Here is a 19,946-nt window from a genome sequence, read left to right on the forward strand (position 1 = left end):
TCAAGAAATCTAGAAAATCACTACAACATCCAAAAGCAAACCATATTTCCAATAAATTGAAATCACCACCCGTCGGCGTCGGAAAGGGAGTGGCATGGGTTTAACCACCCGTCAGCGTTGGCAAGGAGGTGGCTTGGGTTTATCCACTATTGGCGCCTTTAGGGTATGTTTGATAACCCAATAAATCCTAGTTAATGACCCATTTCCTTGGCTTTTCTATTGTTTGATGCACTTTCCCATTTTTTTAAGAAGCCCGCAAAAACACTTCAGCCCGCATAGGCCCAAGAGTGTAAACTGATTTATCGGTGGAAACTTATAGCTGCAGGTTTATTTTCCATTGCATCAAGAAATAAAATTGCTTCCAAAATTAGCCTCAATCTTCCATCTTTTCTTCTCTCTTTCTCTCCGTCAGATTTACAGCTCTTCTCTTCCATCTTCTCTTCTATCTTCTCTTCTCTTTCTCCATTCTTGAATTTCCGTCAGATTTATAGCACCAAACCTTCACCTCTGCCGTTTTTCACTTTGATTTTGGGTCAGATTTGCAGCACCACTCCATCATCTCTTCTCTTTATTGTGAGTTTGTTAGATTGTTGTTGAATAGCAGTTAGCTCTCAATTCAGTGTTATGATTCTTGAGAATATATACTCATCTCTGTATCCCATTTCAAGAGTAATGCGATTTCCTTTCTCTGAAATTCCTAGTGTTCATTTTTCTCTCTCAATTCAATTTGGGCATTCTTCAAGTTCTCAGCCCTAGCTTCAATTCTTCTGATTTTCTTGTTCTTGACAGCAAACATCAAGCACACATGAAATCGACTGGTTTATGTTTACAATGATCATAATTTGATACAAAAGGATCATTCTCGAAATGGCGATAACTTATACAGCATATTTCTAGTACTAGGGCACATTGTGGTATATTTGATAAAAATGGAAAAGATTAAGGGCAAATATGTCTACACAAGGGATATTTCATTCTTCTAGTGGTGTATCAAACATGTGCTGATTTTTAAAAAGTTTTTAATCGAGAGAAGCTTTACTACATAATTTGGTTTATTTTCTGAATTTATTTATTCTCTTGGATTTTCCAACTTGGCCTATCAAACATCCATAGACGGGGTTCGAATTGTAGGGAGAAGTGAGAGATACTTCTTGTAGAGAGAGGGGCGTCGAATGAGAATCCAATTTAAAGAGAATTGTAGAGAGAAAGGAGAGATCTTTGTTTTGAACGGAAAAGGAGGAAACCGACGATGACGGTTAACTTTAACAAAAAAAAAATGGTTATTTTGGACACAAATAATATATTTGAGACCAAAATGTCACAACTTAATGTATATAATTTTAAATTTTTTTAAGGCAATTGTAGGAGATCAAAATTGGACTTTAGTCTATCATAAATTTGATAATTTTACTCTTTATAATTTTACTCATTTATTTGGATTTGGAGAAAAATGCTTACGATGTGGAAGCCGAAGATCATAGCTTGTATGAAATTTGTAAATCACTTGGGAAAGTACGAGTTTTAATATGAAAAATATTAAGTACTAGTATATGAATAGATTACAGTATTTTAACTCCTAAGTCATGGAGTACATAATATTCCTAAATTCAATCAAATTAAGAAGATAATTAAGAAAAATATTAAACTTATGTCGGCTAGATTGATTAGAAATTGACTACTTTTGAGCGTACAAGATGAATGCATAAAAATAAAATACTAGATTATATCACATAAATAATCAAAGCGTTGATAATTTAAATGGCAGTTAACATTGATTGACCAAATAATGAAGAAGATATGAGTAAATAAAAAGTAAAAATAAAAGATATGGGCATGGGGTTTAAAATCTGAAATAGTAGTAGGAGTAGTATGAGAGAGAAGCGTGCCCGCGCAAAATACTTTTGCATCCCACTCTGATGGAGCCCTCCTCTCTCTCTCGCGGCTCCAAACGCCTGCAAGCCGGTACAATCTCTAGAATCCATCTCGAGAACTTCATGTGTCACAGCATTCTCGACATCGACTTGGGAGATTTTGTTAATTTCATCACCGGTCAAAATGGGAGTACGCCCCCTAACTCTCTCTCTATAAATACACATATCTGTGTGATTTGGTTCCTATTTTTAATTTTCCCTGTTTATTTAGGTGGAAAGAGCGCAATTTTAATGGCACTTTGTGTAGCATTCGGCTGCCGAGCTCGTGGTACGCACAGAGCGAACACTCTTAAGGATTTTATCAAAACTGGCTGCAGGTTTGTTTTATTTTTTCACTTCCTGGAAAGGTTTAGGTTTGAGTTAGAAATTGCAATCAGTTTTTTCTGATGTTTTTACATTTTGTCAATTTAGGGAAGATGATTGTTTGATTTGAAATTTTATCCTTCCAAGTTCGAAATCAAATATCATGTCTCCTCAATTCTTTTATATTGCGCATCTCATTTCTATTATTTTTTTCAAGTGCGCCTGTTATATTACTATACACATGCATTCTGTAGACATCATCTGTCCATTTTGGAGCTAGCAAGTTATTACTACGTAATTGACTAATTGTTTCAGTTTCTTGTTATACTGATCTTGCTACAAACCTTTTTTTGTTCATATACAGCTATGCACTTGTTCAAGTTGAGATGAAAAATCAAGGTGAAGATGCTTTTAAGCATGAATTGTATGGAGACGTCATCATTGTGGAGCGTAAAGTTACAGACTCTGATAGTGGAGGCATCACATTAAGAAACAATCAAGGTTTCATTACTTGGTTCTAAGCTCACATTTGATAAGGGTAGTATGAGCAGAAAAAGTTGAATATGTTATATCTGTTTTTTGTATATGTCCAGAAAAAAGTTGAATATCTCCAAACGCCAAAGTTACAAACTCTATGCCATTAAATTGATATCTTAAGAAGTATATATAAGAGTAAAAGTAATTGTGAATTTTCAAACTCCTTTTGTAATGCTTTCTTTAAACTGTCAGATTTGTTGATGCTTTGCCTTGGGAAATCGTTTCTCATAAATAAATTAGCTTCTTACATTTTAGTGCAGCTTACAAAAAAGAATTAGTGCCATTACCTTGTTATTGTTCTACATGCATATTTTCTAAAATATTTATTAGTAAAGATTGTCCCTGTATCTATACATATATATAGCTATAATTGATTAACCTATACCTATGACATGCTCTTTGTTACACTACTGAAATTTCCTTTTGACATAGGAAGGAAATTAAAGTGTAACATTAGTTTTCTCCCATGGGAAAAATTGTTGTCTTGGTTTTTTTTTTCTTTTCACAATGCTCAGGTAACAATACTTTTTGTAAGATGTGCTTCCTTGCATTTGATGTTTTGAATCTCTGGCATCTTGGTAGTCTTCAATTTTATTATTATTCTCATGCATGTTTCTCTTTATATTACTCCCTCCGCCCCACTCTAAGCGACACATTTTCCTTTTTGGGATGTCCCACTCTAAATGACACATTTCTAAATATAGAAACATCACTCTCTCTTACTTTATTCTCTCTCCTTTACTATAAAACATAACAATACTGTGCATAGAAATGCTTAACTTAGAGTGGGACGGAGGGAGTATACTGTCTATATTTTACTATCTTTAGTTAATGACAACACTAGATATTTGAATGCTATCCTGATTGCTCACTCATCCAGGTAGGAAAATTGGCACCAAGAAAGAGGATCTTCGTGAGCTTGTAGAATACTTTAATGTCAGTACTACAAAATTTTTCAATGCATTTTTTGATTCATGTAAGATGAATTGATTCTGCTGCAATTTTTTTTTAATAACTTAGGGAAGCTATCCTTTTGGTTTGATATGAACAAGTTATTGACTTGGTTATTTGTCCCTTATCTGAGTTCTCGACTCTGGCCTTGTTGATTCAGGATGCTCTCACATGATGTTTATTGATCAAACTATATTGGTTAATTTAGCAAATTGACATAGACATTTGGAGTGAAAGGGTGACCAGGGGACTATAATGGAGAACTTCATTAGTACTTACTGTACCTCAACTTAAAGAATATATGTTTGAGTATAGACATATCTTCCAATGTTGTTTTTGTTCCACCCTTCCATGATGCTAGCGTGAGATAACATTATCTTGACACTCTATGTCCTGACCTGACCGTAAAGTATGGTATTCGTTGTGGGCTATAGTCCTTGAGGTCCTAGAAATAGTTTAGTAATGCAAATTTTGCTAATATCTTTTAGTTGGTCAAACTTTATATAATGCAGTGTTTCATGGAATGTTCGAAGCTTTAGTTGCTCAGCTATCTCTCCCAGTTGATAATTACTGATTTGCTATATTAGATATAATATAGGGAAATCATTCTCTCTTCTAGCTAGAGTAGAGAGAAAGATATCAAAGTTCTGCTACCTACAAATCTGTCCTCAACTATACCAATGATTGGACCACCTTTGTATGTTGATTTTGTACTAGCATGGTTGTCATGGTATCTATTCAGGAGAGGAGAATGCTTGCTAGTTAGAAGTGATCGGTTGTAGCCTGGTGGGAAAGAATTGTTGCGTGCCTCTTCTGACTTGGTATATTGTTGAAGCCGGAATAGGAAGTTGGGAAAAAACATCTCAGTGGGAGTACTACTAAGAAAGGAGCATGTGACAAATATCCTTTTTCTCCAACTCTTTTGTATGTCTGGTGAGTAAAAGTGCTGTTAGTGAGTGAAGTTTTTTCGCTGATTACTGAATACTGACATACTCCCTCCGTCCCCCAAAGTTTGTCCCATTTTACCATTTTCGTCCGTCCCACTTGGACTCTTACCAAAAATAGACATTAAATACACCCTCAATCTCCTCAATCTGGGACCCTTATTCCACTACATATCTTCATTTAATACAAAATCAAACAATTTCTTAAAACCCGCGCCGGGTCAAATTGGGACAAACTTTGGGGGACAGAGGGAATAACAATTATGGATCTTGTGTTTACTCTTAGGGATGTCGATCCGGTCTGAAACTGGTGTGTCAGCCACAATAAACTGAGAAAAATGGAGATTTAATAACCCTGAACTGAATGAGAGGCATTGGAAAGCTAATTCAAAATATTGCCAATCATATGTTACTCATTTTGAGAGTTCAAGTATTGTAATAGTGAACAATGTAAAATTACAGTCACTAAATATTTCCATTCCCCATGCCCCCCTCAATTTTCTTGTGTACATTAATCTTCAACAATCATAAATTCTTCTGTGAGCTGCTTATAGTGTACTCTTACATGCGGGGATAACAATAAGTACTCCCTCCGACCCATTAAAGATGACCCACTTTCCTTTTTGGTTTGTCCCAACCAAGATGATCCATTAATATAAATGGAAACACCCTTCTCTCTACTTTATTCCCACCCTCTTTCTTTACTCTCTCCACTTCACACACAAAATAAAGTTGCATAAATTCCCGTGCCGCCCAAGGAAGGGGTCATCTTCCTTGGGACGGATGGAGTACCATTTTTACTAGATTTTCCATGGTTAAGTGTTCTTAAGGATCATAGTGTAACTCTGCTTGGCAATCCACCAGTGAACTGACACTGGTGAAAACTTACCTTTTGATATTTCCACAGTTTTCAGATAGTATAACCATGCCTGTCATATGATATGCATGTGACAGAGTTCTACATATAGCTTAGCAATTTATTATGTATTTACAGCCCCATCAAATGTAAATTTCCCTCGTTAAAGAGTAAAAGAAAACAAAAGGAGAAAGGTTTGATACTGGAGATAGGCAATCCTTTACTATATATAAATACATTCAATTTGTAAGATCTCTTTGTTATATCTTCAATAGATATGACGACTACTATCAGAGTTGTATGCTCTTGACTGTGCTAGTTAATACGAAAGTTCCATGTGTAATTTGGTATACTTCAAATTCAAACAAATGGGTCGGCTATGTGGTTGACCTGTTTCCGCTATATAGATTGATGTAGAGAATCCATGCACAATCATGACACAAGACAAGAGTAGAGAATTTCTGCATTCAGGCAATGACAAAGACAAGTTCAAGGTAACAGTGAACTTGTAATTAACTACTTTGCTACTTCCACATAGCCAACTGAATCTCATTAATTTGGATAAATGTAATCACTAGTTTTAGTTATAACAAAACAAGTAACACCATCTTTACAGTTCTACTTCAAGGCAACACTTCTTCAACAAGTGGATGACCTACTAAACGGTATTGACAAGCAGCTACAAGATGCAAATGGCCTGATTAGTCATTTGGAAGATTCCTTAAGGCCGGCAAAGAAGGAACTTGATGAATTACAGGAAAAGATAAAAAACATGGAAGTTATGGAGGAGATGTCACAACAGGTGCAGCTATTAAGAAAGAAACTAGCTTGGTCGTGGGTATATGATGCTGATAGAAAACTTGATGCGCAACATAAGTTGATTGACAAGCTAAAAGGAAGGATACCTAGCTGTCAAGCGAATGATTGACCAGAATCATGTATGTAGATTTTTTCCCCCTGGAAATAACATTATCCATTCATTTTCTGTTTATTTGTTTCCAAAGTGCCTGGACACATTGCAGATCTTCTGTGTTAATGATTAATTTCCTACCACTGAGTAGTGAAAATTGGCTGGGGGTGATGTCATTCATTGCCTTGGTTGTGAAAATTTGGTGGAATCTAAAACCTTATTCTTCAGAGTACTCACTAAACCCTATTAGTGCACCCATCCTGCTGGCTCCATTTTGGCCAAATTACTTTTGCCAGATACATGAGCTCTTGTCTGAGATTTGATTCAAAGACTTAGCTAACAGAAAAACTCCACATTGCTTGTCACAGCACAAGATGGAAGAACTGAATGATCGATTGGCAACAAAGAAAAATGAAATATCAAATATGATGGAAAGAACATCTGAAGTTAGAAGAATGAAGGTGGATCTGCAGCAAAGTCTTTCTATGGTATGATAATTGTATTCCACTATATTCTATGTACGATCAAAGGCTGAAAAATGCAGTCTTGTCTAGATCTCCCACTTCCCTTAGGTTCTAGTTTCGGCATTCATTTTCTATCATGTTATACTGCTTGTGCCAAATAAATGTTCTTTGGAGTTAACCTCCACAAAATCTTCAAGTGTATATCTTCTCCTTTTCTTGTTTCGTTAAAAAAACTTCTTTGCCTCATCTACTTTAGCAACTGCTTGAACTTGTTTCCTTTTACATTCAGCAGCATAATTAGTGTTCTCACTCTTTCAGAGTTTCACAACAGTGTTGTTTTTGTGGTTAAGATCCTTACATGTAAAAATTTATTTTTAGGCTGTGAAGGAGCAGCTCGAGCTAACTGGGGAACAAGAGCGCATAAATAGGCAAATTGCAAATATGGTTAAACAGGTCAGATCACTCGAGAGGCACATTCAGGAAATGAATGAGCAGTATGACAAAAATACACAGGTAACACACTTGCTGAAAATATAATATACAAATGCCAAGCGACCTTTTAAAACTCACATAGGTGAAACAAACTAATCTGGGGTCATTGGTGTTAATTTGAGATGTGTCTAGACGATATTTATCCTAGGAATCTGATATACGTGCAATTTTTCCCAAATTCCAATGTATTTAAAAACTTAAGGGTTCTGATCTCTAGTGCTACAGTGAACTTCAACACAGCATTACTGTCTTTTTCTTAAGGCTATAACATGCAAAAATAATGCCTTACTTCAGTTTTAATTGTCAAATTGAATTTATGCATGAGAGTAGAGTATTTCATATTTGGATAATGAATTGGTGGCTTTTACCTTTGGTTAGCAAACCTATCGAACTTCTTTGGGTAATATCATAGAATGCTAACTAGATCATTGAATTCAGACCTGTTCGTAGAGTGTTTTGGTGGTTTTGAATGTGACATTAATATGAGATCATATTAAATCTGTTCATATGCATACATCTGTCACTAAAATACAACTGAATTAGCTATAACTTGCAAGTATTATATGGTTAAATAGGCTGAAGAAAGTGAGATGGTGGAAAGGCTTATGGAGCTTCAAGTTGAAGTTGAGGAAGCCAATGTCAACATTCAGAGGTAGCATTCCATTACAAAATTCTGTCATCTCTGCTATGTGCTTGCTTTCATGCTTTCAGAATTGAATGGCCTTTTCATTAAAATGAAATTGTCATTCAGATCGAAGGAAGAGGAGGAAAACATGAGGCAAAGGATAGCATTGGTAGAAAATGAAATACAGCAGATTTACTATCAGGTAATGGATGTATGATGCTTCAACTTGTGCATCTTTTAAACTATACGTCAGGATAGTGTAATAAGCTAAAGGCATGAAATGGAATTGCATACCAAGAACTGGTTGTATATCATTGATGTGAGGAAATATCAACGGAATTTAAGTCTTTTCAATGCCTTTTTTTCTCTCACCAAGGAATTTGACAATTTGAACCTTTGCAATATGTCATGTTTCTAGATGTTTCCTGTGCCTGTTTCTTTCCATGAAATCTTAATTTATGGATAGTTTAGTTGGTAAGTTTGTCCTTCTCCAGATTGAAGATGTCGAGAAAAGCAATCGTGATATTGCCTCGCGGATACGTGAAATCCAAATGCATCGAAGAAATAAGGTCCTGATGATCATTTTGTTGATATACGTATATTATGTTACATCTAATTTCTTCTATGATCTCAGTTTTTTGTCCTTGAAGGTTACTGCATTTGGAGGTGTTCGGGTAACTAATCTCTTACAGGCGATCGAGCGGAATCAGCATAAATTTAGTATTCCACCCATTGGTCCTATAGGCGCCCATGTGGTATATTATTGAAGTTCACTGGCATGCTTCATATTGCATACTACCTATTTATGCTTGTTGATGGATCTTCATTGTTTACTACTATTAGTTTTTGCTACATAATTTTCTTCTTCTGTTTCTCCACATATCCCTTAGTGAAATAAAACCATCTAGTGCTGTTTGAGAATGAAAAGCATTTGTCTAATAATTATGCTGAAAAGGAAAAGTGGATCACTTAAGCCAAAGTTTGAGTTTGAGAGCCATTAAAAACAAGCCATAAAATCTAATGTACCAGATTTGTTCTCGCTGAATTAACTTAAATGTGTATCTACTTGGAAGATACATATTGGGATCTATTTTTTTGTTCTTTGTTGTGAAACTTTGAAGTATCATCGTGTTGCACTGGTTTCTTATCAAAGTAATAGCAACATGCCCTTTATCTGCTTTTTTCTATTTTTTGTGAAGTATTTGTACTGTTTCTATGATTGATTAAGTAAGTTGCTTCATTAATCCCATCTTAGTTTATGATTAGATTCTAGAAACTTGTGGACTTTGACTGATGATAAAATATGTCATATTAAAAGGATTCTTGTTCCAAGTGAGTTGATGACAATTTCAAATGCTTCTCCTCCGTGCATGTCATTTTTTAATATCCATGTAAAATTTTTTACCAAGAGCATTATGAAACTTAGTAATTTACTAATTGTAGAGGACATTTTATTCTAGTAAGGATATTATTGTTGACACCTACATCCAAATCCTGGAGTAACAGGATAACTTTGTGAATAAAAGGACTCTTGGTTGTTTTTCAGGCATGAGAGGCTTCTGCAATTTTTTAAGGTAGTGTAACTCCTTATGCTTCTGAATTTTTTATTGCAGGAATTGGAACATGGAGATCTGTGGGCTATAGCTATCGAAACTGCAGTTGGTGGGTTGCTCAATGCTTTCATAGTCACAGATCATAAAGATTCTCGTATCTTAAGAGCATGTGCAAGGGAAGCAAACTATAACCACTTACAGATTATCGTACATGATTTTAGAAGACAGAGGTTGTTAGCATGTCTATGCAGTAGCATCAATTTCTGACAATGTGTTGATTGGCTCTCACAGTTTAGCTGTTTCTATTGGTAGGATCAACATTCCGAGGCGCATGCTTCCGCATACTAATCATCCCACTGCATTGTCAGTTCTGCATTCAGACAATTCTACAGTACTTAATGTTTTGATTGATACGGTAAGCTTTCAGCATTTTCTTGCAACAACCCTTGTTTTTACTTAAAATAAACCTAATTTCTTAATGTTTAACACTATACATGATGGCTCATTCCTTGTATTGATTTTCTTTTGGTGTTAATAAAATACTAAAGTGAAAAAAAGGAAGATTGCGTACATCAAGTGGTGTTTGGAAATGGTTCTTGTTCTTTTTTAATTTTTAGGGGGAAATGGCTCTTGTTCTTATTGTAATTGATTCTTCATTTATTTTGCCATATCTGAAATAGAGTATGTATTTTCATGCTAAAAAAATTTACATTCAGAAAATTACTGCAGACATATTTTATGGAGAAAAGACTTTTGCTGTTGGGTGATGAAGTGTTAACTTTGATTCCCACTTGATATTTAATCACGAGTCCCCCTGTTTATGTTCTCTTTCTTCAGCTGCGTATTGGCGATATTTCGTTTTTTGTTAATATGTGCATAACTTGCAGGGTAATGCTGAGAGGCAAGTGCTTGTCAAAGATTATGCAGTTGGTAAAACAGTTGCCTTTGATCAAAGGATACCAAACCTCAAGGAGGTTTACACAATGGATGGGTACAAAATGTACGTTGATATGGACCTGTGTACATACAAACAACACGAGCCATCTCTTTGTATTTATGCTTTTTCTTTTTAGGAATGCATCACACTGATTCATCTTATGCTGAAAAATGATCATAATCTTGTTTCTATAGAAAATCAATGGGATGTGTAGTATTGAAACAACATGACCCCTCTGTCCCGCTATAGTAGCCTGTGTACCTACCTTATTGGGCTGTCCCACTATAAGTGCCCTAGTCCAAAAAGGGAACTTCTTACCCTCAAAATGTTAACTGACTTTCGTGGACCCTACCACTTATACACAACACACAACTTTCTTATTCTACGTTCCCAATTTGTGTAGGCCACTAATAGCAGGGTGAAGGTGATAATAAATTTTATGACTGATTGGCAGATTTAGTGTAATTTTGATGTACCACTTGTTAAATTTATACTGTAACCTACTAGACAAAAGAGGAGGGTACAGTTGCACTCATTATTTTATGGGTTCTTAACTTCCTAAGAATAGTAAGTGCATTCATATCACAGTAAACTGATCTAAATGCTTATCTATATCAATTTTCTCTGTATAGATAAGTAAAGTTCCTATCTAATTGCATTATCTTCTTTGAAAATTTGTGTATTCTATTTAATTTGTTGATTAACAATTGAGTTTCTTTCCCTTTTCATTTGCGTGCCAGTTTTTAAGTGCTTTCAACTTTCAAGTTTAATTTTTAGGTAAATTCAATGATGGAATTCGCAGGTTTTACCGCGAGTCAGCCCAAACTATTTTTCCACCAAAAAGAAACATGAGGGCTGGCCGTCTCTCTGGTTCATTTGATGATCAGATTAAATATCTAGAGAGAGAAGCATCAGAAACAAAACTGAAAGCCCAACAAGGCCGTGGACAGAAACGGGCCATGGAGGAAGAGGTGATTGATCTTCAAAACACCTTAAGCAATGTAAAGGTAACCCTTCACACCCTTCAACTTTTTAGTCAGTTACAGTCTATAACACTCCCTCCGTCCCACTATAAGTGAGTAGTTTCTTTTGAGCACGGGATTTAAGAAAATGATATTTATGTAAGAGAGATAAAGAGAGAGGAAAAAGTAAGAGAGATAAAGAGAGAATAAAGTAAGAGACATAAAGAGAGAATAAATTAAGAGAGATAAATTGTTGCTTTTTACCAAAAAAGGAAATCAATCACTTATGGTGGGACATCCAAAAATGGAAAATTGATCGCTTATAGTCAGACTGAGGGAGTATATTGCATTAATTGTGATCTCAGTAATTCTGATAGAACTGTATCGTTGAAAGCCTCTGAACAATTATTGGCTTATCATTTAATCACGATTGCCTATTCACGGTGACACATAAAACCAAAGCAATTGTAAGATTATGGGACTTAACATTGGTATATCAATGATTGCAGTATCTCATAGTCATATTCCTTCATATTTTTCAAGTATCCCTGGATCATTATTTGCCTTGATTGTGCTTTTAGTCCTATAATATCTGAGGATATGCGCTGCATGTATTCCTAATATATGATGCAAAAATTCTGGCTACATTTTTTCTTGGAATGTTGCTTGATTATGCTGATTCATATTTGCTTTAACTTCTTGCAGAGAAGGCGTATCAATCTGGAGCGGCAATGTATGTCGAAAGAATTTGAGCTGAGAGATGTAAAGAAATTACTTTCATCCGAAGCTAATGCAGCAGATGACTCTAATCTGGATGAGACTCGTCAAGAGATATCTGTGGGTCTATTTAATGAATTCCACCTCAATCGTTGTCTTACTTTCTTGAGCTGATTTAATAGTGTGTATTTGGAGATCTGGTCTGTGTAGTGGGCATCTTATATAATAATTCATGTGTTCCCTGTCTTGGAATTGTGTGTAGAAACTGCAAGATGAAATACAAGAAAAAATGTATTTGCTAGAGAAGGTTCAGAGTCGAGTGAATGAAGCAGGAACTAAAGCTAAAGATCTTAAAATGTCATTGGAGAGTCTTTGTGGTATCCTCTTTCTGTATTCGATTGTTATGTTCAGTCTTAGTGGTTCCTTTATGCCTTATTTTAGTATTTATAATGTAGATTCGGCCAAGGCAGAAATTGATGCATTAGCAGAAGCAGAGAACGAACTGATGATGATTGAGAGAGATTTACAAGAAGTCGAAAGGGTCCATTTCATTTACTGTGTTATTTATTCTGCCACCATTTCTCTTCCTTTGCTATAATTTCTTTGCAGTTTACTTATATGATTCTTGTTCAGGTTAAAAAGCACTATGAAGGAATTATGCAAACTAAAGTCCTTGCTGACCTAAAAAATGCTGAGACTGAGTATAGGGAGCTTGAGAATAGCTGTCAGGTGCTATAGAAAGATATGGCTTACATTTTACATTTGTGGTTAAAATGGTGATGTCTTTAGCAGAAGTTTCTTTTGGTCCTGATATATTTTACTTTTTCTAATATCTTTGCCATGCCACATAATGCAATAATTTCTGATTTACTCCCCTGCAATTTTCCTTTTTCTCATTGTCCCGTTACTCTTTTTAAATCACATTGCTTGGTCCCTGTACTTCAACTGTAATTCTCTTGTTCCCTAAAAATGTGGGTTTTTGGTTCTAAGTTTGTTCTTAAATAAAACCTGACTTGGTTCATATTGAAATTGCAGGAGAATCGTCGCAAAGCATCAATTATAATTCCCGAGGATGAGATTGAGGCATTAGGATGCTTTAAGGAAAGCAATCCTGAGAATCTCAGTGCCCAACTCACTAGGTTGACCGAAAGACTTAAGCGTGAGACCCAAAGTTAAGTAAAATTTGAAGCACTTACTCCTATCAGACGTTAAGTTGTTTTATCCTTCTGTTGTTTGAAGTGATAATTTCTTATGCAGATTTCCGGAATCTATTGATGATCTCAGAATGTTATATGAGAAAAAAGAGCGGAAAATATCAAGAAAACTGCATACTTACAAAGCCTCCCAGGAAAAAATGGAAGTGGGTTAAAGCATCCTTAATTTATCATGTTTCTTCTCCACTATAAATGTGGTCTATGGTTGCTTGATATCTTGAAGCATGTTAATTTGTACTATCTACTTTAGGCATGTGAAAAGGCACTAAACTTGAGAAGGAGCAAATTCAATAGGAACGCAGCTCATCTGAAACGTCAGCTGACATGGCAGTAGGACCTCTTCTCTTTTTTTATTTTTGGTCTCTTCATTTCAAGTGTCTTTTTGTCTCTTACTGTAGGACTATGATTTAAATTAAGTATAGCTGATCTAATAATTATGTCTGATAGATTCAATGGTCACTTGAAAAAGAAAGGGATCAGTGGTCAAATCAACGTTAGTTTTGAAGATCAGACTCTCTCAGTAGAGGTAAAGTGCCTGAATGAAATAAAACTATACTCTCATCAAGAATGGTTATTATCTAAGGTCCACTGCCTGCGATCTAAAAATAATTGATGGTTGGCAGGATAGATTTCCCTCATTTCAATTGGTCCCTATCTTACCAGGTAAAGATGCCACATGATGCATCAAGCAGCTCTGTTCATGACACTAGTGGACTTTCAGGTTTGATCCTTCTTGTTTAATCAGCTTCTATAGAAGGGTGTGCTGATTTTCTCATTATATGTTTCTATGTTTTGACTGGTTGTGGGCAATATGGAATAGGGGTAGGAAAAATACTGAAATACCGAAATACCGTACCGGAAATTCTGGTTTTTCAGTATACCGCAATTTTTGGTATAGTTTGATACCGTACCGAAAGATTTTGGCGCAGGCGGTATATAGAATCCTTGATACATACTGAAAACCGATAAATATTGAAATATTATACTCCCTCTGTCCCATAATAGGAGTCACATTTGGCGTGGACACGAGTTTTAAGAAATGTAAAAAATAATGGATTGGAAAAGTTAATGGAATATGATGAGGTCCACTTTTTCATATTGTTTTTATAATAGAATGCGAGTAAAGTGAGCTAGTGGAGAATGCGATACTTATAATTTATGGTAAAATTGAAATGTGACTCTTATTGTGGGACAGACCAAAATGGCAAAATGTCACTCTTATTGTGGGACGGAGAGAGTATTCCATATTATATTATATTTAATATATTTATATACAAAATAGAATTAAAATAGAATATAAGTTTTCTTCGTTATAATGCTATAACGGTATACCGTACCGTATTTCAGTATAATGTAAAAGTGTGTTATACCGCAATAATGGTAAGGTAACGGTATAAAAAATTAACCATACCAAATTTCCAGCGTACCATAAATTTGTATGGTATCAGTTCTCGGTACAGTATGTGGCGTTCTAACTATGGTATACTGACTGACGAAAAATCATTTTTTGTCTCATTTGTGCTAATTTATAATAATTGTTATGAATTAATTTGTACTCCCTCGTCCATGAAAATATGGGCATATGATATGGCACGGGAATTAAGACGATATTGGTAAAGTAAGAGAGATGAGACAAAGGGTAATTAAAGTAGTGTTAGTGGATAGTGGAACCCCCATTATTATTAGTGTTTTAATGGTGATATAAGTTGTAAATAACTTGATGTATAAGGCTAATAAATTGTGATAACTTTCTATAAATGGAAATGCCCATATTTTTATGGGACGGACTAAAATAGATAGGGCAAATATTTTTATGGAACAATGGGAGTATATCGCAATAAATACGTATCAATTCTCTAACATGTTTTGTAGTAATGTCATAGTATATGTAGTTAGTTTCACACATAAAATTTACGAGTACAATAATATTCTCATCTCTAGTTTAAATAAAACTTGTCAATAATTCTAACAGTTAATTACTCCCCTCGTCCCGCTTTAGGAGTCCCGGTTGAGTCGGGCACATGTTTTAAGAAAATTGTTGAATGTGTAATAAATAAATGTTAGTAGTGGATGTTGGGACCCACTTTTAACACTTTTTTACTTACTTTGTAGGCATTTTTATTAGTTTATCCTAACCGGGACTCCTAAAGCGGGACAACCGAAATTGATCAACCGGGACTCCTAAAGCGGGACGGAGGGAGTATAAGTTATTGCAATTAGTGAATGAGGGTATTGACTGTGTTCGCTTTGATTCTTCTGACTTTTTCTGAATGGATAAAAAACAATTGAAAAAGTTGGCCGAAAATGCAGTTAACAGCATATGTCAACAAAGGCCATATATATACAGTACAAGAGACTAAGTTAGACTACGTCACACAACCGATGTAGGATACTCATATTCTATAACACTCCCCCTCAAACTGGAACATCTATATCAATCATGTCCAGCTTGGTACAAAATGTTAAAAAGCTAACCGAAAATGTTAGATATGAAAATGTTAAAAAGCTAACTGAAACAAAACAGAATCGGCTAGGATACTGTTGTAATTATCTCTTGTTTGATGTTCTAACAGGTGGTGAAAGATCCTTCTCCACATTGTGTTTTGCCCTTGCACTTCATGAGATGACAGAAGCACCTTTTCGGGCAATGGATGAATTTGATGTATTTATGGTATGTCCTTCCACAGCTACTTTTAGCTTCCTATCATTAAATTGCTTCCAAGATGAAGATATATGTGTTTGTCATTAATTTTTTTTATCTAATTGATGTAATTATGAAAATCACTTGGAGTTGAGGGTTGACATGTTTTAGGTCTTAATATAATCTGAAATTAAGGTGGTACAGAAATTTTGTGAATCCTTCAATATATATTACCCTATAGACTTTAAATGTGGAAGGAACTGTATGAAAGCTTGCAAATTTCTTGAGATATTGTAGACTTTAAATGTGGAAGGAACTATATGATAGCTTGGATATTTATTGAGATAAGACAATGCCAATAGCAAATACCAGCAGAATGCATTACCTCACTAGCATGAATGAAGTGGCATCTGTAAGTTTCCTTGAGGGTTACAAAAAAGCAAGTTCATCCCAAATAAACCAGCTAAATATCATTGGTCAGATATCTGCCATGGCATTACATCTGCCATGATGATGGCAGTTTTTCGACCAAACGCCACTGCCACGCTATGACATGGAAGTTTTATGTGGCAGTCTATGGCGCCATGGCAAGATGTGACACGTCATTTGGTCCATGGCGCCCATATCCTGCCATACCGGCCACCATTACCCTTGTGACGATTTTTTGATTGCCCGCCATACGCCGTTGACAACATTGACTTTACTCAAACACTGTTATGTAGGATCTTTTATATGCCTAGAAAAAAGAATAAGGAGAAGCATATGACATATGTACCATATACAAGTTTATTCTTTGTCGTTGTCTTTCGGTTGGTTTATTCAGTATGCTTAACTCAAAATCATGTTAATTTCAAGTGAATATTGGTTTGATGCTTACCTCATACGGAGTACAACATATTGGCTTTGATGGTGCTATGAATAACTATGGGACATGAACATTAGCTGATCACAAATCACGATGCATGTATTGTTCACCTCATTTAATGTTTAAGCACCCTCCATGATTTATCAATTCTAGATACCTGCATCATAATTTAGTTGGGTGACTGGAGTAATAGACTGTGGTAACTGCATAGTGGATTAAGTTTGTGAGACTCTTCAAGAGTAAAATAAAACGTGCGCTGGTGAAAGGCTCTCTAAGTATTTAGGAGTTATTATTTCCTAGTTGACCTTTTATGTGAAATTCAAATATTACACCTTGAATCAGAACTTTATTTCATATATACTACTTCAACTGCAGTGAGGTTCATAGAGCCAATGTGTATCTTTACGATAGCCGAAACTAAATTTAAGATCCCTAATTTTTTACTGTTGGTCAAATTGCAGGATGCAGTAAGCAGAAAAATCAGTCTGGATGCTATAGTGGATTTTGCTTTGGCCCAAGGTTCCCAGTGGATATTTATAACCCCCCATGACATTAGGTAACAGCATAAACTAATCCATTTTCATATGCACTTCTGGGCCTTTAGTTACTGCTCAAGTCCTACTGGCTTCTATTGAACATCTTCATGCATACAATTGGGTTTTGTGTTATCCAAGTGTACGTTTATTCCTATATCAATCATGAAAAATGAGCAGTTCAGTAGTTCTCAATGACCATAGCACCGTTTTGACTTTTGAGAGGACTACTGCCATTTCAACATTACTCTGTTTAGTGAATACTGAAATCTATTGTTTTCTGCATATGATTCAGTATGGTTAAAAATGACGAAAGGATCAAGAAGCAACAAATGGCTGCTCCTCGCGGGTGACCATTCAGAACTGCAACTTGTATCGTAAAGTTCTGTCCATTCTCATGGTTTTTCTTTGATTATCTTTTTTCCATCGGGTGGTCTAAGCTTTGTCTATTGAAGATTCAACTGTAGGTTTAACTGGGTTCGGAAATTGCGCAGGTTTTGCCTACAGGTTCACTTAATCAATGAGTCATGCTGACAAGTTGTTGGTGAACTTTTTTTCCAGATAGTATTAGTTTAGGCATTTACTTTTCCTTATTTGATATTTGCCAATTTCCAGCTTTGATCCATACTGAGATTTACATCCCAACACATTTTCTATGAAAATTTTATGGTTTTATATGTTACCAGCAATATCTATTCATGTCCCCAATCTCATCTGAATGTTTTGAACATTTGGTATGTATTTCATATAAGAGTTAATAATGGAAGAAGAGTGAATTTCACGTTGGGGAGGAGGAAAATAATACTTTGATAAATTCTTTTTTGATTTATTGAATTTGTGTTGTAAGTGATATAATTTTCAAACTTAAATGTTTACTTAATGGGTTTAACTGTTTAACAACTTTATTTTAATAATTTGGTTTATGTGACTGAACTAGTAAAATATGTTGTTGATTGTCAATTAAAATGTATCCATAATTATTTTAGTACAAGGTATTAATGTTTTATGATCGAAATTTTGGTTTTGGTAAAATATGTGTGATTGAAAATGACCAAATATCTTAGATATAACAGGGGTTAGTTACAATTCTATTTTCACTTTATCTATTAGTCTTGTTGCGAGTCTCGGGACGTATTTAATAGTTTTGTATGACACAAGTTTTAATATACAATTGCTAAAGTATTAGAGAAAGGAAAAGAAAAAGAAAGAAGTAGGATTAGTGGTGGAGTCCATATTATTAGTACTAGTATTTATATGTTTAAAACTTTTACATCCTCTGTCCGTGAAAAGTTGTTCACTTTGGTTTTTTTCTATTTTGGTAAATGGTCCCCATTTTCCACTAACTCTTTACACATTTTATTATAAAGCTAATATATAAATATGAGACTCTCATTCCACTGACACTTTCAACTTACTTTTCTTTACATTTCTTAAAACACGTGCCAAGTCAAACATTAACAATACTTCATGGACGAAGAGTGTAATTTTTAGAAATTGGTCTAATTTTAGTGGACAACTAAAAATGGTAATACTAGTCTATTTTTTTGAATGGCTATACTCTCCCGTCCCACAGTAGGAGTCACATTTGGTTTGAGCACGAATTTTAAGAAATGTAAGGAATGGTGGGTTGGAAAAGTTAGTTGAATATGAGGTCCACGTTTTTATAATGGTTTTATAATAAAATGTGAGTGAAGTGAGTTAGTGGATTGTGAGACCAATTTACCATTAATAGTAAAAGTGAAATGTGACTTTTACTGCGGGATAAACCGAATTGGTAAAATATGACTTTTATTGTGGGACGAAGGGAGTAGTGCTTAGTAACAAACTATTCAACAGGTCTTAAGACTCACTCTACACTCCATATATACACATTACATATGGGTAGCGATAAAATGCAAAGTCTATATATTGTACAAACTTTAAACTTTTCAACACAGTGCCAACATAATACTAACACAGTGTAAAATTTCAAGATTTTGATGTCAACACAATGTCAATACAAAGTCAACACGGTATTAACCGTTGACATTGTGTTGATATTTTCTGTTGATGTTATTTTTATCATCTGTTGACATTTTCTAACAGTTCAAATCATAATTTGGAATTTATAAAATATATAGAGTTTGTATTTGATTACCTCTATTGGACATATACTTACAATGTATACATGCACACTAATAAGCTTTAGATCACCTATCAATTCAGAAAGCGTGTGAATAATTGGATAAATTGCAAACACCCTAGAAGGAAACTAGGGTTTTAGAGAGATAGTGTTTTGAGAAAAAAGATGTTTTGTTTTTTAGTTCTCTATATTTGACCCCTAAGGGATCCTAGTATTTATAGGATCCCAACTATGCTTGATTCGACTCTATTAATCCTGCGCGGTAAAGAATAAAAAAGAAAATCCAAGGATAAATAATAAAATACAATGAACAAAAATAGATATCTCAATATGGAAATAAAATATGAGAATATATATTTATTAAACTAAAGAATTATTTTCTTCTGTTC

The 19,946-nt window shown here is 34.8% G+C and overlaps 1 protein-coding gene across 1 annotated transcript; it reads left to right on the forward strand.

Moving 5' to 3' along the window:
• Positions 1-1,875: 1,875 nt before the first annotated feature.
• Positions 1,876-18,117, forward strand: LOC125216518 (structural maintenance of chromosomes protein 6B-like). Its single transcript, XM_048118255.1, is given in 29 exon segments — positions 1,876-2,061; positions 2,143-2,248; positions 2,599-2,735; positions 3,652-3,707; positions 5,930-6,016; positions 6,139-6,444; positions 6,446-6,460; positions 6,801-6,920; positions 7,275-7,409; positions 7,964-8,040; positions 8,140-8,215; positions 8,508-8,582; positions 8,664-8,768; positions 9,627-9,796; positions 9,879-9,981; positions 10,454-10,566; positions 11,306-11,510; positions 12,171-12,302; positions 12,445-12,559; positions 12,638-12,723; positions 12,816-12,911; positions 13,218-13,354; positions 13,440-13,542; positions 13,647-13,726; positions 13,844-13,922; positions 14,060-14,117; positions 15,970-16,067; positions 17,364-17,458; positions 17,731-18,117. Coding segments are annotated over 29 exon segments (3,168 nt in total). The 5' UTR covers positions 1,876-1,916; the 3' UTR covers positions 17,789-18,117.
• The last annotated feature ends 1,829 nt before the right edge of the window (positions 18,118-19,946 follow it).

This window comes from Salvia hispanica, chromosome 3 (assembly GCF_023119035.1).
Source record: "Salvia hispanica cultivar TCC Black 2014 chromosome 3, UniMelb_Shisp_WGS_1.0, whole genome shotgun sequence".
Lineage (NCBI taxonomy): Eukaryota > Viridiplantae > Streptophyta > Magnoliopsida > Lamiales > Lamiaceae > Salvia > Salvia hispanica.